Raw genomic sequence first — 27,593 nt, 5'->3', positions numbered from 1 at the left:
AAATTCAAACTTTTCCTTGTAAGAAACAGTATAAAATGTAAAAAAGCACTAATGGCCTCATAAGAAAGTATATAAATGATTTTTGTAGATAGCATAAAGAAAGGTAATTCAGTCTAAAGAACAGCATGAGAAAACATTTAGAAGCTTAAGCAACATAAGTCTCTATGTTATGATATATGTGGTATGAAAAGAAAGAAACAGCAGGTATTTCTTTATCATTAAATTTCAGCATGAGTTGGAGGTATACCTCTGCTACAGCTGTTGCAGACGTTAGAGTGGTATTAGAATTTGACTCTATTCTCACTCAAGGATTCTAGCTCTACTTAAAAATCATACTGTGGTCTTAATAACAATCATTGCTTCAGAATAACAAAAGACATTGGAAATTTAAAAAAAAAAAAAAAAAAGCTTGATGCTCCCAAAGTGAATTCTATGCAAAAGGTAATATTTCCCACTTAATCTTTGTTGAAGAAATGGTTAATCATAGTCAGCTGCATAAAACCATGTAGATGGCATGCATCTAAATTTTCTTTCCAAAATTTACTCACCCTATGATTGACATGCTGACCACACTTGCTTTGAAGTATTCACTAACACAATTTGAATGAGAAATTTATGTGAATTTTCCTTGTTATTAAACCTCTCTAAGGTTTAGTCCCTCAATATATAAAATGTGGACAGGGGATCCTGGCACAGCTTAGCTCAGTGCCTCTGACCCAGGGTCTCTCATAAGTTTCTAGTCACACTGTAACCCAGGTTGAAGTCATCTTGCTGCTCATTTGGGAGAGGATCCACTTTCAAGCTCACTCAGGTGTCTGTTGGCAAGCCTCACTGGGTGGTGGTCATGTACCTCGCAATGAGGGTACAACAAGGCAACTTCTTTTCCCTAAGGTAAGCACTCAGAGAAAGAAGAAAATGGGATCAAGAGAAAATATACTGTCCTTTGTTATATATCTGTTAGAAGCAAGTCTAGCCTATACTCTAGTGAAGGAAATTGTCCAAGGGTTTGAATACCAGAATCAGGGATCTTTGGGATCTACTACACATATGATCCACAAAGAGAACAAATTACTGAATGTACTCTGGATATTCTGGAATCATTTGTTTATATTCAGATCATACCAAAAACTTGAATTCAATAGGCAAAAATGATTTTACACTTTAACATAAAACATCATTTTTTTCTAGCAACAACACAATGAAATAGGTATTGCTAACCACAGTTTTATTGATAAAGTGATATACTTAGTGACTTGCTCAAGATTACATGGCGAATGTGTTATAAAACCAGGACCCTAGTTTTAAGTCTTTTGACTCTAAGCCCTGTACTCTCCATTTGACTGTTAATTGCATCCTGACTGGGGTAACATTACCATTAAAGCCATTCAAAGAGAATATTATACCTCTAAATTTATCTCCAAATATATGAATTTTTAATATATATGGAGATTTTTATACATAGATCTACATATATAGAGGGACAGAGAGATACCATTCTGTCTTAAACTGTCATTTATACCACACCATTTAGAAGTTACAGTATTCTTTCAAATACTATGGAGTCAGTTTAATATCATTTTAAGGTTTGCAACAGCTGTAGTATGTTATGCCTCTGAGCTAACAGATGCTCTTAGCCTAAAACTATATTTAGAGGGTAATATTTGTCAGATGGAAAAATGAACAAACAAAATAAAAAAGCAAAACTGATCTATTTGATTTCTCCCAAAGCTCTGAACTCCCACAACTTAAGTGAGGATGATGGGGACTTCCAGTGAGAACCAGACCACCAAACTCTAGAATATTCTGCTTACTCCTTGCACTGGAGCAACATACTAGTTCTATTTTTGATGGGTGGGTTACTTTCTGTGTATAAGCTCAAGTTATCTTCCTCTGGTTCTAAGTTGTACCTTCTCCCCTTTTGTTTCAGTACATGAAATTTCTGCCTACACCCAGGACTCCTCTGGTCTGAGATCAAAAAGCAGGATGGAAACATAAGCAGACAGATAATAGTTCTAAACTGGGTTTGGTGTCTTGAAGTGCATGAGCAGGAAGTGGGAGGACAGGGTCTTGGGCTGATTGTAGTGGTACTTAGTCATACCCTTCTGATCACCCTGGAGCAAAGAGAATTTTTGTCTTAAAGGCATTTGTTAAATTCTCAAAATATCTTTGTGGTATGGTTAGTAGGAATTTGAAAATTGTTTTCATACAGATTACTCACATAATCATCTATGTAGGAAATCCCAAATAATTCCAAAAAATTAAATTAAATCCTCCAACAATTAACAAGTGAATTTGATAGTCTCAGGATATAAGGTCAGTATATAGAAATTCTATTTCTATATAACTAGTTACAAATAGTTGGAATTGAAATTAAAGTCTGAATAGTGATTTTTAACTAATATCAATTACAGTCATAAATTTACTTTATACATAAGAACTTGGATATTATTAGACAAAATAAGAAGTAGTTTTCTCCTCATATGATTATAAAGGAAATAGTTCTTTCATATACACAAGCATGCACTATTTTCCTGTATAATTTGAGAATTGTGCTTTTTAATAGCAGCTTGCTAATCCCTTTAAATAGCTCTTAATATAAGCATTCCATAGTTTTCATTAACCACGAATTTCAGCCTTTTTTTTTAATCTCAACTCAAAAACCATATATGATGGTTATTTTATTCACACCCTTTTAGCCTGGTTGGTGAAGCAGCAAGCCCACTGTAAATCCTAAGTGGTATGGTGTAGATGAGTGTCTAAGACTTTAATTATATGTCATTTTATTCACAACACTCAATTCCAGGAAGGAAAAAATGACTCTGTTGTTGTAAAAGACATATTATGTGAGTATCATTCATTGTAAACCAAAATGATACTGTATTATAGCATAGACAACAATGGGAACTGATTCTGAAAATGTGACCTGTCTGAGAAACTGAATAGTGAAAGTTATCAAAATGGAAAGAAGTGTTAATGTGAAATCCAGCCTTCTCAGAAATACTCTTTCCTGGCTGGTTTGGTTTTGCTTTTGTTGCTTGTCATGCATGAATGAAAGTGCTATACTCTCAGGGGAGAAGGAAAGCCTCCGAGTTGGTTGTTTATTTCCTTAATCCCTCCTCCTTTGTGATTTTTGATGTCAGATCTAAAATGGAAAGCCTGTAAATATAATGATTATCACATGGATAATCACCTGCATTAGGAACCGCCCTGCTTCTCTATTCTAACCCTAGCTGTTCTCCACATGTCACATCTACTCTGCAGTTGGATTTTAACCTGACTGCTTCATTAGATTTGTGAAACTCAGTACGAGGCGCCCTGGGGCAGCACAGATGGGGACTTGCTTGTTTTCTTTTCTCACTTTTACTGCGATGGCACACTAAAAAGTCCTTTTCAATTTAATGTGATCAGTTCGCTTGGAATTACCCCTGATATTTGGAACCTGCCTTACTCTTCTGCCCACCATCTATGCCCATTCTTTCTTCCTTGTTTTCTAATGTAATGCCTTTTGTTTCTGTACCTTCATACAGTGAGAACAAAAATTCTGCTTAAAATGCTTACTGGGTCAAACTGTTCCCCTGTGTTGATTTGTTTGTTTTACTGAAAGGGAAAAATAAATGTTGTTCCATCATTGTATCTACAAACACCTTCAGATCAGAGGTTAGCTGTGGGAAAGACTGCACTAGTGTGAGCCAGCTGCCTTCTCTAATGGAGTGACTTGGGGCATCAGCCCAAGATCAAAGAAAGGTGGGAGGAAGTCAGAAGATAAGATCATTTCAAGCCACAGAACAAGTGCTTAGCTTTTTTAGTGATAGGGCACAGCTCCACAAACTTGTACAAGGTTGCACTAAGAGAAAATTGAGTTTGCTATTCTTAAATGTGTTCTTCCTCAGTCAGAAATATATTGGTGTTTGGACTTATTTACAGATGTGAAAATGTCCTAGGGCTTAGTTTTCTTAAAAAATAATAATTTGACATTTATATTTTTATCTTCTTGTAGCTAGTCAATTCTACTATACCATATCAGATTATAGTTAATTGCTAATTAAAATTATATTAGCAAAACTGAACATTAAAAAAACTGAATTTTCAGTCTTTATGTCTTAATTCTACAGATTCTTTAGTTTAACTTTAAGTTATAGTCCTCTGGGATTCTTTCATGGCTCTGATGAAGTTCCATATAAACAAGTAGTTCTAGAAGAGCTTTTCAGTTGTCTTTTTTATATAAGAATCAGTTTGGTTAATTATGACAGATTAGAAAACATACATTGATATTTTATCCTTTGCCTTGCTGTCTCAGACAGCAAATATTATTGACTTTGTAATATACAAAGTTCTGTTGAAAGTACATTGTCAAGAGGCTAGCCTTGCTTGAGCCTGTTGTCAAGAACATAATTTAGTCTTAGGGATGGGGTGGTCTTAATCAGCTGAGGCTAACTTGGTCAGACTTTAGCAACTCCAATGAATTGCCTAAGGAGTTGTACTTGCAGCTTATCACTTTCTGTTAACTTCGATTTTCAGCTGTAATCACACATTCTGATTATTTCAAACCCTCAAAATGGGTCTCTAAATCTATGTGTTATTAGTATATTGGACCAGTAGTGCATACATAAGATATTTTTTTCCTCAGTGTTTTCCTCAACATGTAGGTAGTACCCAAATTTGTGCTGGAGATACTGACTGTACTTTCTGCCTTACATGGCTTGGTGCAGCAGTCGTTTTAAGTTGAGTTGGATCTGCTCACTACTCAGGCTCAAATCCCATCCTTCTATTAATATCTCTTGGCAGAGATAATTTTGGAAGAATGTAAGTTAAGATGTAGAGGCTCTTGACAGTTGTCTGCAGTATTTTTTTTTCCTTTCTGCTTTCAAGAGGGAAGTAGAGTTGAAAAGTAATATTGCCTCCATTTTCTATCTGTCCTAAAATTAAAATGTGCACAAATCAAAGGGTAAAAGGGAAAGGATTTGGTTACACAGATGTGTTTTTGTTATTTGATAACCTGCTATAAAGCCATCAGGGTATACATTAATGTGTTCTTAAGATAATTAAAAGAACTTCATATATTAAAATATTTTGACCATGTTTTAAGTATTTGACTTTGGCTACCCTGTCATCTTATATAAAAGGAAAATTGGCATGTATTATGAGAAATTTCAAATACACAGATAGCTATCCTGAACCCCCACATGCCATATATATCTAGATTTCGCAGTTGTTAATATTTTGCCAATTTTGCTTCACTTAGGGTTTTTATGTTTTAAAGTGTATTGTAAAGTAAATTGCATATTTCATCACATTTTATCCCTGAATACTTCAGGATACATCTCTAGAAATTAAGAACATTTTCGTTATCAAACTTATAATTCTTAGTATTATTTAATTCTCATTTTTTATATTAAAATTTTTCTAGTTGTCCCCAAAATACCTTTTACAGCTAGTTTGTTTAAAACAGGGTCCAATTAAGGTCCACATATTGCCCTTGTTCATTTTCCTCTCACCACTTTATTATTGACACAGCCTGTTAAAAGGATTAAGCTAGTTTTCCTGTGGATGTCCTACCTTATAGATTTGTCCATTGCTTTCTCAGTGTATCCTTTGATTTGTTTCCCTATTTCTGTGTATTTCTCAGAGACTACAAGTTATTGGACTAAAGTTTTGGTTAATTTGTTTGAAAAATCTTTGGTCAGAATACTTTATAGGTGATGCTATGAGCTTCAAACTGCATCATTACAGAAGGCACAAAATATTTGGTGATCCCACTATTAGTGATGATAAGTGATAGGATCAATCACTGGGTTAAAGTGATGACAGCTTAATCCTTCCATTTTAAAGTTATGCCTTGCTCCCTGTGACCACAGAATATAATCTTTGATACTTTGATTCCATGTAAAGACTCAATTTCCTGTCATCCTTTCATCCAGTGAATTTAACATCCATTAATGATCCTTGTCTATTAAATTTCATCATGAGGATTGCAAAATGGTGATTTTTCTGAATCTATATATTTATTAACAGATAGGCTTCTCTCCAAAAGAGCTTTCTGAGAGGTATTGTTTTAATTAAAACTGTAACCACCAAGTATGTTCCTTAGGTTTCAAATGATTGTCTTTCTTTGCTGAGGTCAGAACACCTGAACTCACTGTAGCAGCTACAGTAAAAACATGCACTACATCTTCTTTATTCCAACTTGTGAAGTGTGTTGACATTATGCTACCTCTTTATATATATATATATATATATATATATATATATATATATATATATATGCCAAGAGAAAAAAGAAATCTTTTTTTGGTGTAAGAATAAAAATTGAACTATGTGGGTATATTGAGATAATTGTGTAAAAGACTGAATGAGTTTCAAAATGGATTATTTCTTCATTACCTAGCACTTTATAATTAACTGTTCTTTTTTTTTTTCCAGGAAGCTGCCACTTTTGCTAGAGAGCAAGGCTTTGAGGTGAGTTAACCCACAATTGCACACTAAACAGATCCTAAAGGTTTTTTCTAGCTGATAATGAAGTTCTTTTGGACAGTGATTGATGTGCTATTATACTCTCAGAGCCTCGCAGCAGTTGCCATGGAAACTTGGCAGTCGTCATGGTTTCTTTGTTCTGCCAGCACAGTGTTATGACGCACTCTGCTAGGTCTGCACCCAACATCGCCTACAGATGTTATTTATTGAATTTTGAAAAGCCTCTTGGGAAGCCAAGAGGTTGGGCACGGTTTCAAGCTGCCTCTGCAGATATGGGGCCTGTCAGTTTGTTCAGTTAAAAAGCTACCTCATTAGCTGCATTACATTTCATAAGGATTCACTGCTAAAGCAGTGGTGGAACAAGACTAAATAGTGAAATATAATGTCGCTTAAATAATTTCAGCCCTATCACATGTAGATTATCATTATGCAAATTAATTTCCAAAAGGTTGTACTTAACAGTTGTTAGGAACTGATTAATTTAAATCCTGCTCATATGAACTTCCTGTTTGAATCTTTTCTCTCACTTTATCTTAGATAACATAAAATAGATGTAAATTTTCTGAGGCAAAATATTGATAATTGGCTTTAATTTCCTGGTCTTGATTCTGTTTTCCTGTTAGGAGCATTATACTGTCAAGATTTCAAAACTCCATGTGGTTGTTGTTGGCAAAATTAAGAAAACAGTCAAGACCATGTTTTTATCTGTATAATATCCATCGTCCAATTAATTGTTGGAAAACACTGGCTTCACTATGAACCCAGGTTAATTGATAGATTTAACTGAGGTTATGAATCATTTATGATTATGATATTTATTGAACCAGAACTACCTAGAATGAGACGTTCTATATATAGCAAGTTGAAATATGATAATAATTTTTTTTAATTTAATAGGAACTCTGTTTGCATACTCAGTATTGTCTACTATCTAGAGAAGCTATGAACATTGACTGAATAACACTAATAAGTTTACTCTGAGCTCTTTAAAGGTGTATGAACTTATGATGGAACTCTTACTTAAATATACTAACGGCATATTCATTATCAAGCAACAAAGTAATATATTTTACTCATGTCGGAACTTGATGAAACCAGAATAGAGCTTCTTATTTATTTTTATGTGGTGCTGAGGATTGAACCCAGGGTCAAGCACTCTACCACTGAGCTACAGCCCCAATCCCAATGTAGTTCCTTTTTTTACTATATTCTAGTGAATATAGAGTTGAGGCATGTAGAAAAGGATTTCCAAGTTTTTTGTTTGTCGTCTCAAGTTTCACTTTGTGATTTCCCAAACTGGCAGTTGATATATAAGACAAAATGTAATCAGGGGAGTATTCAATTTGAAAAACAAATTGCTTAATGCTTTCAGTCATTGTTAAAATTTTACTGATGTTAAGGGTTTGGGGATTTTTTTTTTCTTTTTTGTAGTAGTGGGGATTCACCCCAGAGCCTCATGCACGCTAGATAAGCACTCTACCACTGAGCTACATCTTCAGCCCTGATATTAAGCTTTAATAGTAAAAATGTATATTCTCTTTTGATACATAAAAATTCTCCATAGATAAAAGCTTATAAAATATAAATTTACATAACATATAAAGTACATGTAGAACATAAATTCATGTAACACATAAATGACTGCTATCATAAAAAGTATATTTTGATTCTATAAAATGACCAATTTTGCAGACATTTAGAAATATAACATGTTGCGTAACAAATTATCTTAGTCCAGTACTATCTACATAATAATTTTTAAAAAACAGTTTAGTTAGCTGAGCACAGCAGTGCACACCTGTAATCCTAGTGGCTTTGGACACTAAGGCAGGAAGATTTCAAGTTCACGGCCACCCTTGGCAAGTTAGTGAGACCCTGTCTAAAAAAATAAATGGATGGAGTTAGAGAAGATAATGCTAAGTGAAATTAGCCATCCCCAAAATAACAAATGCCAAATGTTTTCTTTGATATAAGGAGGCTGATTCATAGTGGGATAGGGAGCAGGAGCATGGGAGGAATAGGGCAGAGGGGTTGGAGGGGAAAGGAGGGGGAATGGGGTTATTAATGATGGTGGAATGTGATGATCAAAGTATAGGTATAAAGACACGAATTGGTGTGAATATACTATGTATACAACCAGAGATATGAAAAATTTTGCTCTATATGTGTAATAAGAATTGTAATGCATTCTACTAACATATATAAATATATATATATATGAATGAATAAATAAAAAGGGCCAGGTATGTAGTTCAGTGGTTGAGCACCCCTAGGTTCAATCCCCAGTACCACCAAAAAAAAAAAAAAACGTTTAGTAAGTCTGACTAATCATACTTAGATTTCCTGATGAACTTCTTGCTCTGAATGTGCATCATTCTTAGCAACAAACTAGTTCTTCTGTATTTTATTAAGACAGGATCTCACCAAGTTACTCAGGGCCTCATTAAGTTGCTGAGGATGGGTTTGAACTCCCGATCCTCCTGCCTCAACCTCCCAAGTTGCTGGGATTACAGGCATGTACCACCACACCTGGTTTCCATTACCTTTTATTACTGATTTTAGAATTGTTTCTTTTTGCCACTAATCTGCCATAATTAATTATAACATAAAAGCAAAGTGATGATGATTAAAATCACATACCTTATTACTTCCTGACATAGCAAAACTGCTCTGTCAGTGATGTTGACAGTGATATGTTAAATTGGATAAAGCACATAGTATCTTGATATGTCCTTTTATGGGTTCCCAAAATCCTTACAATCATGGCACAATATACATGAGCCCTAATTAGATCAGCCTCAAGTAATCGTTGTTAATAAAATAGATTATATCTAGAGAAATTCAGTGATTTTATAATGTCATTAAAGATTACTTACTTCATTAGACATATGACAGCATAAGCTTGGAACTTAGTATTCTTATGGAGTAAAAAAAGAATAAATCATTTTATCTTAACAATTTTCTATCTATAGAATTGTGTTAAGACTCTCAAGTCTAGTGTGACAAACCAGCAAAAATCTGCATTTTATCTCTCCCAACTTTAATATTGCTTCTAAATTTGAAGCAAGATTGAGAAAAGAGAAATGAAAAGATATAAGAGAAAGGAAAGGTGAGCATGTTTTTTTTCTTCCCACCAGCACTGCTGTCCTACCCTCATTTTCTATTATAAATCCCAATCAGTTCCCAAAGCCACTGAGTGTTGCCACTAGTGATCTGTCTGCTGACAGATCCAAATGCCTCTAAAAATAACCAGTGTTTATTCATCAGGAAATAGCCTCAGTGGCATTGTTTATGATATTCTGCTTAGCTTTTTTGCAAATTTTAGATCATCTTTATTTTTAAAAATCTTTAATCTTTAAAATGAATTGGGCAATTTTTCAATGAGCTTAGGAGGGCACTGGAGAATGAGATAAAAACTGGAACTGGGCAGAGCACAAAGCAGAAGAGAATATATATATATATATATATATATATATATATATATATATATATATGATGGAAAATTGCATAGTGCCTGATTTAAATGACAGACCTGCTAAGAATTTAAAATGACAATTCTTGGAGTAAAAAGTTTCATAAGGCCTTTCATTATTCTGGAAAATAAGTTTAGACTGCAGTGTGTTTTTAAATCTACCTTGTCTTGAGCTGAACAGATTAAAGGTTCATATTTTTAGAACCTAAATAAAAATAAGGTACTTAAAAAAAGCACATTTTATTATGAAGCCTCTAAAAACTATTGGAAATTGATTTAAATTAAATCAACTGAAGAAAATACCTCCAAAACCTAAATATAGATACACTCTATATCTTCATTGTTTCTGCAACAGAGTACATGCCAAAAGATGAAGGGAATTTATGCCTTCACTATTGGATCATGTGTTCAGTTTACTTCAAGTAAGAAGTTTTGATTTTCTTATTTTAGATTTCTAAGATATAATACTTTGTTCACAGAGAAAACAAAACAATCTTTCCTTTATCCTAATTCCTCCATTGCTTCTGATTCTACAGTTAAACAGTTTAAAATGTAAAGTCATATATGGTGGTACCAGCATGTAGTCCCAGCTCCTTGGAAAGCTCAAGTAGGAGAATCAATTGATCTTAATAGCTTTGAGACTAGTCTGAGCAATATACTTCCAAAATTTTTTAGTTTTTTGTTTGTTTGTTTGTTTAATTTGGTCCCTGGGTTGACCAAGGCAGATTTTAAGTGTTCTGTAACTTCTGTAGCTACATGTTGGCTTTATTGGACAGTGCAGGTATAGAATATATTAATCATCTCAGAAAGTTCCATGGATTAGCACTGGATAGAAAATCTAGAGAATATGCAGAAGGTGTTGATTCTCAACAAATTCTCTAAGGTAATTCTAAAGTTCCTGTGTTCTTTACAAAGATGGTTACGAACAATCACAATTTTTGAAGTTAAAGCCACTTAGTCAGTTGGCTATGAGAATACACTACTACTTTCACAGGTACCTGAGTCCCAAAAGACGATGATTTTAAAACAGTTTAAGGGAAAAGAGATAAAATGGTCTTCTGATTTTCTTAATTTATTACAAATATTTACTGAGCACTTGCTGTGTGCTTGACATTCTCCAATAAACCCTGAAGACAAGGTAGAAATGACCAGAGTGTATGTTGTGAAAGAGAATGTGGGAGGGGTTCCTGTTTTAAATATGACAGTCTTGGAATGACTGTCTGAGAAAGAAAAATCTGAAAAAAAAATGAATATCTAGCAATGGCAGACCAAAAAGCCAAACAATTAAACAGGGAAACAAATTTCAAACAGAGAAAATAAGAACACAAAGGCCTCCAAACAAGAAAGAGTATAGTGCACTATGATCTACAGAAACTGATGGAAGGCCAGTGTGGCTGGATTGGTGTGAGGAAGGAGGAAGGAAGAGCATTAGATCAGACTGGTGACTGACACATCATATAAATACCATAACTGTTACAGGAGTTTCTATTTGGAAAACAAATCAGAAAATTGAATGATTAACTGAGGGAATGAGTGAGAACACCACAACTAGTATTCTACAAAAGTAGGCAAATTATGACAAAGCTGTCTAAAATTTGTTATTACCAACTTGTTAAAAATGGAATAAGGAGGATATATTCTTTAATTTGGAAGATAGGGCTAAAGTTAAGGGGTGTGATTATATATTTTTATCCTAATTAGTTGTTCATGACAACAGAATGCGTTTTGACCCATCATAAACAAATGGAGTATAACTTTCCTTTTTTCTGGTTATACATGATGTAGAGTTACACAGGTCATGTAATCATACATGCACATAGGGTAATAATGTTCGATTCATCTACTATCATTCCTACACCCATGCCCCCTTCATTCCCCTCTGTCTACTCCAAATTACCTCTCTTCTCTCCTCTATCTCCATTTTGAATTAGCATCCACATACAAGAGAAAACATTCAGCCTTTGGTTCTTTGGGATTGGCTTATTTCACTTAGCATAATATTCTCCAGTTCCATCCATTTACTGGCAAATGCCATAATTTCATACTTTAAAGCTGAGTAATATTCAATTGTGTATATATGCCACAGTTAAAAGCATAATTTTATATTTATAAAATACTTCAGTTTATAAAACCTTTTCCAACATATCATTAATACATTCAGTACTCATAGAATCCTTGAGATTTAGATAGAGCATATATTGTCGTATCAGTTCCACAGATAAAAAACAGGCTATATGACTTGTTCACAGCCACATAATTAATACATATGAGTAGCAGAACTAAAGCTCAGCACTGCTTTCTCTCTCATACTCTAACATATTGGGAAAGGAAAGTAGGCTTCAAAATGACCTTGAAAAACGAGAAATGTCTTGAAACTCAAAAACTGAAATTCATTAGTGTAAAAATACAAGCGAATAGAAAAATGCACAATCAGGAATGGCTTTTGTGAATTTAGCAGAAAAATGATTTAGGATTGACATTCTGTAGTTATAATAAAAACAAAAAACCACATTACCAGAATTCATTGAAGCAATATAAACTGGGGATTGCACAGAACACTGGATAAGAGTTCTATGATCCCAGTTGGGTATGGTGGCACACATCTATAGCCTTGTCTCCTCAGGAAGCTGAGGCAGAAGGATCACAAGTTCAAGGCCAGCCTGTGCAACTTAGCAAGACCCTGTCACAAAATTAAAAAACAAAAGGGCTGGTAGTGTAGTTTGGTGGCAGAGCACTCCTGGGTTCAAGCCCCAGTACTGCAATTAAAAAACAAAAAACCTGAATAGTAGTACTGATTCCTGGTGTCAAGCTGTGGGATATAGTCCTGGCTTTACTACATATACTTATGGACTTAGGCAAATTATTAAACCATTGAGACTCAGTTTCCCCATCTGCAAAATGGGAAATAGTAATAATACCTGCTCCCAGAGTAGTGAAGATTTAATAAATTCTTTACAGCTGTATATGTGGCTCTTCATTCTTTTCATTTATAGAATAGGGATAATTGCAGTAACTGCTGCCTGCAAAAGTTAAGATTTAATGATCACTCTATAGCCCTGTAATGGCTCATAACTCAATTGTGTGAACTTGGCCTTCTCCCTTTTTCATCTTTCTACTCCCTCTATTGTATACTATAATTGAATTCTCAATATTTAAAACTCTTGAGGCTCTTTCTACAGATTTTGAAGCAACCTAAAGGATTGACAGTTTTAAAGAATAATAAAATGAGAAACTTTGAGAAGAGTGGAATTAATATTTATTTAATTCACTAAATAAATATTTAATAAATTAATAATTATTTAATTTACTGAATATTAATTTAGCATGCACTAAATACTACATTAATTCTCTTTCAGCCTCACAGCAACTATTTTTAACCTTTTATTTTAGGTGTAGTTGGACACGATGTCTTTATTTTATTTATTTATATGTGGTGCTGAGGATCGAACCCAAGGTCTCGCACACCCAGTCCCTTAACCTTTTATTTTAAAGTAACTTTAGTCTTAGAAAAATTGTAAAAATAATCAGAATTCCCATATATCTTTCACCTACCTTCCTCCAGTGATAATATCTTATATAACCAATGTACTATGACCAAAACCAGAAAATTAACATTGGTACATTGCCATAATCTAAACTAAAGGCTTTATTCTGACTTCACCAGTTTTTCTTCATACTTGCTTTTTCTGTTCTAGAATCTTATCCAGTATCCCACATATTTTCTTAGTCTCTTCTGGTCTGTGACAAATTCTCACTCTTGCCTTGTTCATGACCTTGATACTTTTGATGCGTCTTTTTTTAATATTTATTCTTAAGTTTTAGGTGGACACAATATCTTTATTTTACATTTATGTGGTGCTGAGGATCAAACCCAGTGCCTTGTGCATGCTAGGTGAGCATTCTACCACTGAACTACAACCCCAGCCCCCTGGGCAATCATTTTGATGAGCCCTGAGCCCTTAATTTCAATTTGTTTGATGATTTCTCAAGATTAATCTGAAATTATGTATTGTTGGCAGGAAAACCACAGAATTGTTTGCCTTTTATCTTTATTAAATGAGAACTATATTTAATCATAAGCAAAAATTCTATAGTAGTAAATTATATTTGTGCTAGGGTGGTGCCCTATCTATGTCTTATAGTTTGTATGAGCATCAAATGTATTAATGATAGCTTGAGAAAAGTTTTATAAACTGTGAGGCATTTTATAAATGTAAAGTTGTGCTTTTATTGTCACTGGTGATAACTTCTCAGTGTATCAAGTCAGAGAGGTAAACACTGTGACATTATCTTACTGCTGGTGACATTAACCTTGATCTCTGGACAAAGGTGGTATTTGCTGTTTTGTCCTGTAAAGTTACTACTTTCTCATTGCCATTAATAAGGTGAAGGTGATGTCTATCATTTTTCTCCACTGTAACATTACTAATTTTCCTTTTGTAATCATTAAGTATATTAAGGGGAGCTTTGGTGCTAGGGATTGAACCCAAGGCCGAGTGCATGCTGAGCCCATACTTTACCACTGTGCTAGACCACCAGCCCTAACATCTTATAACTGAATATTTTCTTAGTTTTGTTGACAACTAAACAGAATCTTAGAGACTTACTAACCTACTCTAAGTCATGTAAATAATGTCTAGTTCTGTCATAGTCTAAAATGTCTTGTAATTTCACTATTCTGTGAAGATGTGTGAACTTAAATGTGAAGAAGAACCTAAAGAGGGTGGAGAAGGGGAAGATACTATAGAACCAGAAATATGTAGCTTTGGGAAAATAGAATAAGGGTTTGAGAAAAGTTTTTTTACTTGATGAGAATCAACTCTTGCAAGCAAGCAATGGCTCCTCAAGGCATAATGAGAATTTTAGATTAGATACTTTCTGACAGTGATCCCAGAGTACGTGACAAAGGGATTGTGCATAAACTATAGATGTGAATACAAACAGAATGAGGTTTACATAAATCTGAAAAGATATATGTTTTGCATTTGGGAAGTTTATTTCACTCTTGAATTTACATTCTGGTAGATTGAATTCAAGACATAAGAAAAGTTTCTTTGATTAAATTACCAAAGACCCATAACAAACTCTGTCTTCCCACAGGGTTGGCAGAAAGCAACCATGGAATTACATTCTTAATTTATTCCTTATACCATTTGAAGAAAGACTTCCATTTAAAAAAAAAAATCTGGGTGCAGTGTTTCTTAATGGGTAGTCCTAGCTACTCAGGATGCTGAGGCAGGAAGATCACTTGAGCCCAGAGTTCAAGGCCAACCTAGGCAACATTAGCCAGTCCCTGTCTTAAAATCAAAAATATCTAGTACATGCATAAATCTCTGTTCCCAAGATGATAAAGTGAACCTGCCTCTTTATTAAATAAGAACTTTATTTAATAAGCAAAAATCTTATAGCAGTAAAATATATTTGTGCTCTCCTGATAGAATTTATGTGAGTCATATTAATGTGTTCACTTATTTAATAGAGTGAAGAAATTGTTAATATATGGCATTTTTGTTCCTTTCAACTGGAATAAAATTATTTCTAATAGTCTGTCACCAAAAACTCAGGGATTTTTTTTTTTTTCATCTTATCAGAGTTCAGGCTTAGTTCTATTCTAAAATAAGCAACTGAAAGCAAAATAGTCAGCATGTTTGAAAGGTCACGAGCACTGACCTACTATAAGTGACTTCTTTTCAGAAAACAGCCCTCTGGAGGTTATTCTGCTAGGTGTATTAGAAGTTCAGCTTCATATATTATCTGGACTGTCTTAAGTATTTAATAAGCAAACAAGAAATATTTTACTACAGATTATCACACCTTTAAAAATGTCATACTTTCTGATGCTATTTGTAACCATTATGGCTTCTCTGGTTCCTACTTTTTCTCCCACCTATATCTTGTTCTTTCTGTCCCATGTATACTTCATTTATGCCACTCTCATTTTCCCTCTGGTTGGTTTCTTTCTCTATAACTATTTGAAAGTTTGCACAGCATTAGAGGAAACTACTAACAACACAATCCATGAACAGTTTTGGAGGTCCACTAAAATCAGACATGGATTTTTTTTTTTAAAGAGAGAGTGATAGAGGAGAGAGAGAGAGAGAATTTTTAATATTTATTTTTTAGTTCTCGGCGGACACAACATCTTTGTTGGTATATGGTGCTGAGGATCGAACCCGGGCTGCACGCATGCCAGGCGAGCGTGCTACCGTTTGAGTCAGAGCCCCAGCCCAGACATGGATTTTTAAAGTATTTAAAATGGTTGAAAACGTGATTTTTAAGATTCTGCTTTTAATTCAAAAGTTAGATTTTATTTCCTTTTTTTAAAAAAAGAGAGGAGAGAGAGAGAGAGAGAATTTTATTTATTATTATTATTTTTTATTTTTGTTTTTCGCGGACACAACATCTTTGTTTGTATGTGGTGCTGAGAATAGAACCCAGGCCGCACGCAAGCCAGGCGAGCGCACTACCGCTTGAGCCACATCCCCAGCCCAAAAAAGTTAGATTGTAAGTCAGAATGTTTATGATATTGAGATTCATGGTCTATATAATGTGAAAAATAGCATCAGGGTTTAAGAATTCATTTCTAGTATTTTTAAATTTCTGTCTCAAAGAAAAATCTTCATGGAAAAAGGTTAACATTTCTTTCTCTCATTCAATATTTTGAAAAATTTGGCATCATAACAATCACATTATGTGCAAAGTCACCAAAATTGTGTTCCGTAAGCTTCTAAAATAATTATATATTCCTATACTTTTTTAAAAAAAAAAAAAACTCCTCTTAATTGAAATTTGAAAACTGACTGGGCATTTACCAATATTAAGGAATTATTGTTAATTTTTAAAGTATATTATAGTTTTGGGGTTATATTTAAGTCATTATTTTTAAGAGACAGATAAAATTATACAGTGCTTGTTAAGTTTGCTTCAGAATATGAAACGCGGGTAGCTAAAGATATACATGAAATAAGCTTTATTGCACATTTAAAGTTTTGAAGATTGATGATGGGTTCTTCAGAAGTTATTGTGCTCTTCTGTTTACTTTTGTATATGGTTAATTTTTCTAAAATGTCTCCTAATAGATACTCAGGTCCCATCAGAAAGAAAATTTTTCATCTACTAATAAAGTTTTTATTTCTTGATTACAAGAATTTTTTTTTCTCCTTTCTATTAATAGACTAAAGACATTAAAGAAATAGCCAGAAAGACACAAGCTCTGCCAAAAGTGAACTCGAAGAGGCAGCGAATCGTGGTCTTCACTCAAGGGAAAGATGACACTATAATGGCTACAGGTACATGTTGAAACTGTGTGACAAATCAGTATTAAAGTAAAATTATTTATTCTTTTTATAATAATGTATTCACAACAATATATCTTTTAGAATTTTTCATTTTAACAAACATTTCTACTTCTATCTCAGTTAAAAAAAATTTATTTTCAGGACAATAATTTACTAAAATTCAGTTCGATAAAACCACATTGACCTGGGTGTGGTTGCACATGCCTATAATCCCAGCAACTCAAGCTGAAGCAGGAGGATTGAAATTTCCAGCCTCAGCAATTTAGCGAGGCCCTAAGCAACTTAGCAAGACTCTGTCTCAAAATAAAAATTAAGAAAAATTGGGCTCTGTGGTTGTTAAGCACCTCTGGGTTCAATCCCTTGTACCAAAAAAATAAAATAAAATAAACCATATTAATATACTGTATTAACTTTGATATGTTAGAGATTTCATTAGTCTAGAATTGTCTTTCCTTAAAAATGAATACATTTTACTTAAAAAATTTACACTAAAATAAATAAAATTCAAAAATGCTAGTTTCTCATATTTTCCTTCTAGAAGAAAATCTCATATTTGTTTTTATTTAGCCACATATTTCATAACATTCATAGAAATAAACTAGGAATTTCATCTAGTGTACAAACATTTTATTGGGTAACATGATTAATAGTGTCAATATGATGCTACCTACTGTTAATGCCAAAATTAAAACCTTTTAATTCTGTCTGAACCATTCAGATTAAAACCAGTTAATTAATGATTATTATAAACAGTAATAATTATTACCTTTGTGTTTGTGTAGTACACAGCTGAACATTGAAATATATGATTCTTAAAGATCTAACTCGGGGCTGGAGTTGTGGCTCAAGTGGTAGAGCGCTTGCCTAGCACACATAAGGCAGTAGGTTTGATCCTCAGCACCACATAAAAATAAATAAATAAATAAATAAAAGTATTGTGTCCATCAAAAATTTATATATATATATATATATGTATACATATATATATATATATATATATAAGATCTAACTGGGAAATGAAGTTAATACACATAAAACATGAGTAAAATGTATAATCATACTTTTTATTTATGGGGACAAACTATATGAATTGTATTGACTCAGAAAGGAAGGTCAGTAAAACTTGAAGAAAGATATTATAGCACAAAGGAAGTGTATTTTTGATGAATCAAATTACAGAGCCTGAAGAGTCAAAGATGAATTTACTGTTCAATCTTAAAGTAAAGATACCCTGGAAATAATTAATTCTTTTCTTTCTTATTATAGAATTGTGAAAAGTAACATTCAGAGATTTGCTTCAAAAGAATTCAGTGAGCAGTAGATGGTGAAGTAGAGATACTGAGGTCATGCGTTCATTGTTGAAGCTGGACAGTAGACATAAAATCAGTCATTATGCTCTTATCTCTGTATATATGTTTGAAATTTTTCATTATTAAAATTTTTTTTAAAAAGTAAAAAATAGAATTCAAGCAAGATTGAACGATGTTAAATGGTTTTCCCAAGATAAATTGATATCTTTACTAAACCTTTAATTGCAAGAGGGATTTAAAGAAAGGTGGGCAATAGCAAGACATGATGGTGGCATGCCTATAATCCCAGCTGCTCTGGAGGCTAAGGCAGCAGGAATACAAATTTGAGGATAGCCTGGGCAATTTAGCAAGATCCTATCTCAAAATAAAATAGAAAGGATTGAGAATGTGACTCCTAGTAGAGTACTTGCTTAGCATTCATGAGGTCCTGGGTTTAATCCCCAGTACTGCAAAAAGGAAAAAAAACAAAAGGCACATTCCAAACAGGCTTATGTAAGCAAAGGCACCAGGTACTATGCAAACTTTTATTGTTTTGGCAGGAAAAGCCACAGTTGTTAATTTGTGTGAGAGAGAAGACATAAACCTTGATAGGATATCCCTGCCTTGATACAAACTATCTGAATTGCCATTTTCCTATATAGTATGGCCATTTCATGTCTTAGCAATGAACGGTTTAGAAAAGTGAAAAACATGCAGTCTTCTCATAGGAAATATAGTTCCACCTTCAGCTTCATAAAATGCTATTAGGTTGCTCTTTATGGAGACATTCATTTGAAAGCTTTCTGCATTCCAGATATACGTATCATACAAGTTTTTTCTTCATTATGAATTTGCACCATTTTACCAGAATGGAAAATTATCCTTCCCATCTTGCGACTGAATTTCCTTCAGAACTTATTTTATTCTTTATTAAATCTATTAAACCATTCTTAAGAATGCTTACAATCAGAAATTTATTTGAGACAAGACACTGGCTAATCTTTGCTCTTCCTACCATATGAAAATGAACTGAAATTAGAGGATGCACTATATCTGCAATGCATGATAAATACAAGATGGATAGAGAATCTGTTCAGTGGTGTCAGCTACAAAAGCAAACATGATAAATGTTAATGCAGTTTTGAGCCTTGGGATAAGCTATTCAGTGCACAAGCAGAGCTGAATCTCTTTGCTATGTTGTTATTCATGGCAGCCAAATAAATGTCAATAATAAAAGAGAATTAAAGATTTTCATTTCCCAGAGGCAGTCCTCTAATACGGCTTGATCTTTCATTTCATTTGTAATTCGTTCTCATGTCAGGATGCAATCATTCGCCAGGCTCTGGGTGTCATGTTAAGTCATTTAATAATGATTAAGAACATAAAAATGCTTGGCCTGTAGGGCAATTCACAGAAGAGATGCCAATTTGTTATTGTTTTCCCTCCTTTCCTCTTGAATATGGATCAGCTTTTTCCCACCTCCTAGCATTAAAATACTAATGGAAGATAGGGAGGGAAAGTGTCCCTTAATTTTCCATAAGTGACATTCCAGAATGGCACAAGGCAGTGCTAAGACACTTATTAAAACACTAATTAGGAGTATTGTGCCTTGCCTCACACTGTAGAGTATTTTTAAACGATCACACTGTTAAGTTTGTGGCATTTAGCAATAATGTTAATGTTAACAAAATCAGTTTCCTTAGTATTTTATTCTAAAGACCTATCTCATATTGAGATATGGTTTTCTGTAAACCACTTTCTTTTATAAATTTAATTATTTAAATTCTTATTTAAATAGTCGGCAAATTTAGAAAGTTTTCCACTCACCCTGTTTTACTGCTCATCTCTCTTTCAGATTGGGTTTCCATCCAGCTCAAAGATTCTGTTGTATATCAATCTTTGTTTCAGTGCTTACAGGCTAATTGAGTTCCCAAACAAATTTATTTGAGGGAAGGCTAGGCACTGGAGACTAGTGAGAGTAAAAAGGTAGGCAACTGCACTTTGGGTTATATGCCTAAAGAAATTGAAAGTAGGAACTTAAACAGGTATATATGCACCGATGTTTATAGTGGTATTATTCACAGTAGCCAAAAAGTAGAAACAAACCCAAGTATCAATCTACAAATTAACGGATAAACCAAACATGATATGCATGTATACACTCATTGGCATGTGGACACACACATACACATTTATATTTACAATGAAATATATTTAATCTTAAAAAGGAAATTCTGATACATGCCATAATGTTGATGAACCTTGAAGACACTATAATAAGTAAAATAAGCCAGATTCAAAGGAAAGTATTATTTGATCCTACTTACATGAAATATTTAGAGTAGTCAAATTTTTAGGGACAGTGGAACAGTGTTAGCCAAAGGCTGGGGTAGGGAAGAATGGAGATTTATCATTTAATGGATATAGTGTTTCAGTTTCTCAAGATGAAAAAAGTTGTAGAGATTAATGGTAATGATCTTTATATAGCAATATGAATATACTCAGTTGCTGTACACTCATGAATGATTAAAATGATAAATTTTATTAGGTATATTTTACCACAGTTCAAAAGACATTTAACATTTCAAACAGAGTAAGAGGTTGGGAATGAAGGCAGAAAATAAAAGATGACTATTCATTTTGATCCTTTTAATAAATGTTAAATAAGCCTGTTTATTAACATGGGAGCCAAGTCAAACAAATAATTTCTGTGTCTATAAACTTTAGAAAAACTAAGACTAAGCTAATGGGCAGAAACCTAATAAAGTCTTCATACTTTAATGCCTTATTATATTGCAGACTGTTGTTAAATAAAAACATGATTTTACACACACAAACATATACATATATGTACATATGTGTGTGTGTATAGTACTTTATAGAAAGTTTAAATTTCTCCAAGTTTTTGTAATAAATATATCGCTAATAATTGGAAAAAGCAATAGGACTTTTGTTCTAAATAGAAAATAATGCATTTCACACCATGGCAGTTATGAAACAGTAATAGGTCCTCTGAAGAATAAATTATAGTCTCTTCTCTTTTGAGTACTTTCATAATTCTTTCTGGGCAATCTGAATTGTAATTTTGCACAAAGGAAGAAAATATGTTAGGTCAGAGTTTTTAAGTGGAAGTAAGTCTATTGCTATCTTATCAAAATTACCTGTGAGTTTTTCGTAAATATAGTCCTGCCTTGTTAAATCACTTCTCCTCAATCTACACAGCATTAAAATAGACATTCTCAAGGAGATGTATGGAAATGTTGATGGAGGAAGAGAAGTATAGTGCTGTGTATTTGTTGAAAAGTTCCCTTATATGATATAGCAATGTTGTCTATTTGCACCTCTCACTTTGAGAATCATTCAGTTAGGTGATTTGATAATGTTGCCAATCTTTATCGTACTATGGATGATGAAAACTAAATAACTAAATATCTAGTTCTTCAGTAAGTGAGGCCTTGGTACATGTTTCTCTTTCTTATCCTGTCAAAAAGTATCAAGGGCTCATTGACTCTTACAGGTGATCTACAGATTAAATAGCCCCCAACTTCAAGATAGTTCTAATTTAACATAGTCTTATCACAGTGTACTGTGTCATTATAAGTAAATGATGGTATCAAAGTTACTTGTGTTCATGTTCCTGGTACTTTAAAAACTTGTTATCTCCTCTGCTAGATAAGTTTTCATGTTCTACAAAAACATTCAATGTTCTCCATTATTCTATAAGAAAAGATCAGTATGATTTGCAATTCTAGTAAGCAGAGAGTATGCAATAGAAAATGCAAACTTTAAAGGAAAACAATCTCAGCAATTGGAAGAATAATGTCAACACACCATCCCTCCCTACTCCTACAAATATTAATGTAAATTATTTTGAAAATGCTATCTCTACTGCAGCCAAACCAATTTTAAATGATGATCTTATTGGCATAGGTTGGTGGTAGTAAGAATAGAACAAATTAAGTAGCATTCTTTTAGAATGTTTGTGTATGGCATTCACACACAAAAAAATATTCTTACTAGGTAAGATTTTAAAGAAAAATGTGTTTGTTACCTATGAATATAAACAACCAAGTTGTTCCATTCTTGTATTATTATAGCTATAAAAGATAAGAGATCAAAATAATTTAGAACCAAGAGATCAAATGATTTAGAATAACTTGTAGAACTATCATCAGTCCTCACAAAATAATGCCTTTGAGGCATCATTTGTACAATTAGTGATCTCAGGCCTGAAGAAATAAGACTTCTTTTAACTGCCAGCTTTCTATCACATAGGGTCCTACTGCAAGGCAGAATGGGAGATAGCCTACACTAGGCAGATAGCATTGATTTCGGGAAAGACCGCTAAGTCTGATTTATTGGGATATAGATTACATATATTAAAATTTACATGTTTTCCTAAATAACATGTAACAAACTACCACACTCAAAATTCAGAATACCAAATATAGTTTGTATTGAAGTATAACATGCATACAAAATTGATACAACTTTTCATTAAATGGGCACACCTGTTTAACTACAACCAGATCAATAAATAGTACATGTACAGCACTGTAGAAGCCCCCTCCTAATCATTAACCCCATCAAAGGCAACCATTATCTTAGTGTCTACTCTTACCACTACTGCCTATTTTTAAAATGGAATCCCAGTATGTAGAATTTTTGTCTGGCTCTGTTCCCATCCTTTTTTGTGAACTTTTTTACTGTTTTTGGACCAGGGGTTGAACCCGGGGGCATTCAACCCCTGAACCATATCCCCAGGCCTATTTAAGAGACAGGGTCTCACTGAGTTGTTTAGTGGCTCACTTTTGCTGAGGCTGGCTTTGAATTCACAATCCTGCCTCAGCCTCCCAAACCACTGAGATTAGAGGTGTGTACCACTGCACCCAGGTATACTTTTTAACTTTTTGACAAGAATGTGCCAGACTCATGTTGAATTTTCCCTGCCTCAGTTCTTGAATCAACACTTCTCCAAGGAACCTTGATTCCTTTTATTGAAGAATGGTATTTAGAATTGGTACATGTTTCTCTGGGGTTGTGGCTCAGCGGTAGAGTGCTCGCGTAGACAAAGCCCTGGGTTCAATCCTCAGCACCACATAAAAATAAATAAAATAAAGGTATTGTATTCAACTACAACTAAAAAATAAATATTAAAAAAAAGAATCCCAAATCTGTAATAGTATATATGCTTTTTACTCCTTGAATATCATCCTTCCTAGGCCCTCTTGGTAAACAGAGCTCAGCAATATATGTATTATACTAAGCTATATTTATTTCTGTATCTGTTTATATGCTTTTTTTTAAGCCATTGTACATCTTATTCCAGTCATACAATACAAGATTCATTCTAGACTTTGCCCTTCCTTATTTACAACTTTCTGACTCTATTCTCTAAAATGTTTTTACTTATTTGTTGTATTCTAAGGTAGTTTTGAAATGCCTATCTATATCCTTGTGAGAAACAGATGTACTTACTGTAGTATTCATTTACAGTTCTTTTTGTCTTTTTTTTCCAGTGTCCAGTCAGAATACTGTCATCTAAAGTAACTTTTCATTCTTTTATTCCATCCACTTTAGTGTGATTACATTATTCATTTGTAATACATGTAGTATTCCATCTTGGTTTCCTTTCATGTCTTTATCAGATTTCAATAAATAAAAATTTCCTCTGTGAAGTATCAGATTCTGTGGATTTTGGTAATTATATAGATCTTGTAACCATGACCATAGTTAGGATACAGAAGAGTTTTGTTCTTCGGTCCACGATTTCCTAACAGCCATAGCAGTGTGAACTCCCATCAGCAAAGTGCTCTGATTGTTCCATGTCTTTACCAGAATTTGTAACTACCCATCTTTTTTAAATTTTAGCCATTCTCATGTGTAATTGTATAGTATCCTGTTATGATTTTTAATTGGAATTTTCCTGGTGTGTAATGCAATAAGGCATATTTTCATCCACCTATTTTTTGGATCTCTTCTGTTGTGACATTCCTGTTGAAATCCTATTCCCTTGTTGGATTGTCCTACTGATTTACAATTCTTTTATAATCTGCATGTAAATCTTTTTGTTTTATTGCACATGTCTTTTCCCATTCTTTGGTTTGCGTCTTCATTCTCTTCATGGTGTCTTTTGCTCTTAATTTTAGTACAGTTCAATTCATGTTTTCCCCTTACGATTAGTGCTTCTCATATTCCTTTAAAGAAAGTCTTAGCGTATCCCCAACCCATGAAGATTTTCTTTTATTGTTCACACTTTAGTCCATCTAGAATTAATTTTTACATATAATGTAGAGTAGGGGTATGGTTCCTTTCTTATGTCCATATCACTAGCCAGTGGACCCAACATCATTCATTGAGAGGAAAACCCTTTACCTGACTGTACTATATTGACATCTTTCACATTTCAGAGAACCTTGCATATATTAATCTTTTTCTATATTCTCTGTTATATTCTATTATTCTCATTTTCTGTTCTTTACCAGTTGCATACTCTCCTAATTAATTAGTTTATAATCAGTTCTTTTATCTGGTAGTATCAGTCTTCCAACTTTATTCTTCTAGCTTTTCTTTCCTTTTGCATTTTTACATAAATTCTAGAATGAGTTTGTTAATTTCTACCACCCCCAAAATTCTTAATTCCTTACTAGAATGTTTTTCAGATTGTATTGACTCAGCAATTCAACTTAGTGATAATTGACATCCTTACATTATTTTGTCTCCCAATCTATAGAGTAATTCCCTCTATTAATTTAGGTGGTCTGTGCTGGTGCAGTGGCACACGCCTGTATCAGTTCACAAGTTTGAGGCCATCCTAGGCAATTTAGTGAGACCTTGTCTCAATAAAAAAGGCTGAGCATTTAGCTTAGTGGTAGGGAGCTTGCCTAGCATGAATTTAATGGGTTTAATCCCGAATACCACATTTAAAAAAATTTAGATGATGTATACTATTTATTAAAATGTTTTGTTATTTTCAGTATAGAGATATTCTGTATGTGTTTTTGAATGTGTGTATCTTTTGTAAGATTTTCAGTTACTTTATGCATTCTTTTTCAGCAGGAGGGGGGCATTGTACTGGGGGTTGAACCACCCATGCGTGCTCTACCACTGAGCTACATCATCCCAAAGGTCATCCTTTTCGATTTTTGTTTCTATTTGTTTTAATTTTTTTTATTTTTTAAAATATCTTTCTATTTATTTATTTATTTAGTTAGTTAGTTAGTTTTCGGCGGCCACAACATCTTTGTATGTGGTGCTGAGGATCGAACCCGGGCCGCATGCATGCCTGGCGAGCGCGCTACCGCTTGAGCCACATCCCCAGCCCCTGTTTTAATTTTAAATGTATTTTAAAACCTCGAGGAGAAAAGATACTATTTTTGTGCAAATTCACTCCTTCCATTGCTTTTCTTCCTGCATTTCTGTGTTTTAATCAGCCTAAACAGCTTCATTTAGTATTTCACTCAGTGCATAAATTATCTCAGTTTTTCAATTTGTTTGGTCTTTTCCTCTTCTCTAGGTTGGGAGTTATTTTTTTTTTTTGAGCTCTTTATAAATGGTCTTCCATTATTTTTCAGAGCCTCTTGTTTTCGTTGAGAAGTCAGCTGTTAGTCTTACTCTAGATCCTTTGATTGTAATATTTCTATTTTCTCTGCCTGTGTTTAAGAATTTTTCTTCAAATTTAACTTTAGTGTTTGGTTCCTTATATTTATCCTGCTGGAGTTTTGGTGCTTCTTAAATCTGTGATAAGTAACTCATCAGTTTGGGGAAATTGTTAGCCATTATCTCTTTAAATACAGGATCCATCTCTTCCTATCAGGATTACATTTATTCATGTATTCGAAGTTTTTCATTGTACCCCATATGTCTTTTTTACTCTTTTCTAAATTTTCTTTCTTTTCAATCTCAAGCTTTAGCCTATATATTTTGCACTGACCTATATACTTATAATTATCTGAACATCTGTTTCTTTTGACTTCTTTTCCTTGAGATAATATTTCTTGAACTGCCCAATAATTTTTTGTCAAATGTTAAACATTGTTCATAGTAAATTATAGGGTTTTCTGGGACTGGGGTTGTGGCTCAATAGTGGAGTGCTGGCCTAGCACACGTGAGGCACTGGGTTCAATCCTCAGCACCACATAAAAATAAAATAAACGTATTGTTCATCTACAACTTAAAATTAATTTATTTTACTTTCTAAAAATTATAGGGTTTTCTGTTATTGATATCATCTTCCTGTAGAAGGCACATAGAGTAAAGATAGATTCGGGACTAAACAATCTCAAGGGTTGTGTAAGGTTGAGTCTGACTCTGATTTGTTCCCTACTTCTATGCCATAGGCTTTTTTTTTTTTTTCTTCTTCCTTCTTACAACTATCAGAAACATCACTCTTTCTTCTAGAAATCTTCTGCTTGATGTCTGGACCTCCTGTTCTGCTCCCTGATAGATTTGGCAAATACCTGAGGAAGAAAACCCCAGTTTTCAGACGTGTTTTATTGTTTTTCAGTGCTTCTCAGGATCAGAACCCCTCAATTCTGACTGCCTTGGCACTTGAATGCTCCAATTTTTGTCTCACTACTCCCATGAGATTGCCAAAAACTCTATTGGCTTCTCTGCCTCCTACTAATAGCATGGTGCCCAGATTCTCAGCCTCTCACCCAACATGAGAATTTGAAAATGCCCTGAAGGGGAAAACAACTTTTAAAATGCTAGCTTCGTTTTTGAAGATTTTCTTTTCTCTGGGATCTTATACTGTTAAGTTTGGAAACTTTGGTGGCTTTCTTATACCTTCATTTATTTATTTAAATTTATTAAATTTATTTATTAAATTTACTAAATTTAAATTTCTGAAGTTTTTCTGATTGTTTATGGTGTGAGAGTTGATTTACTACAAGATATATTTTTACATACTAAACTCAAAGTCGCCGTTCAGTATAAAATTTAAAAATATGGGCTGGGGCTATAGCTCAGTGGCAGAGTGCTTGCCTAGCATGTGTTGAAGCACCAGGTTCATCCTTAGCACCACATTTAAAAATAAATAAATAAAGGCATGTTGTTCATCTA

General features: G+C 33.6%; 1 protein-coding gene across 7 annotated transcripts in view; it reads left to right on the top strand.

Annotated features, from left to right (window-relative positions):
• Adk (adenosine kinase) overlaps window positions 1–27,593 on the top strand; it is a 459,652-nt gene that overhangs the window by 353,143 nt on the left and 78,916 nt on the right. For 6 of the 7 annotated variants that reach the window (XM_078039904.1, XM_078039883.1, XM_078039886.1 and 3 more), the window contains 2 exons: window positions 6,421–6,456; window positions 17,118–17,232. In XM_078039904.1, coding sequence (XP_077896030.1) covers window positions 6,421–6,456; window positions 17,118–17,232 — 151 coding nt within the window. Of the gene's footprint in view, window positions 1–6,420; window positions 6,457–17,117; window positions 17,233–18,507; window positions 19,794–27,593 lie in introns of those variants that run through there. The other variant, XM_078039907.1, reaches the window with a different exon arrangement.

This window comes from Ictidomys tridecemlineatus, chromosome 1 (genome assembly GCF_052094955.1).
Source record: "Ictidomys tridecemlineatus isolate mIctTri1 chromosome 1, mIctTri1.hap1, whole genome shotgun sequence".
Lineage (NCBI taxonomy): Eukaryota > Metazoa > Chordata > Mammalia > Rodentia > Sciuridae > Ictidomys > Ictidomys tridecemlineatus.
The sequence above is the reverse complement of the archived record's forward strand: the minus strand, read 5'-3'. Positions and strand labels throughout refer to the sequence as shown.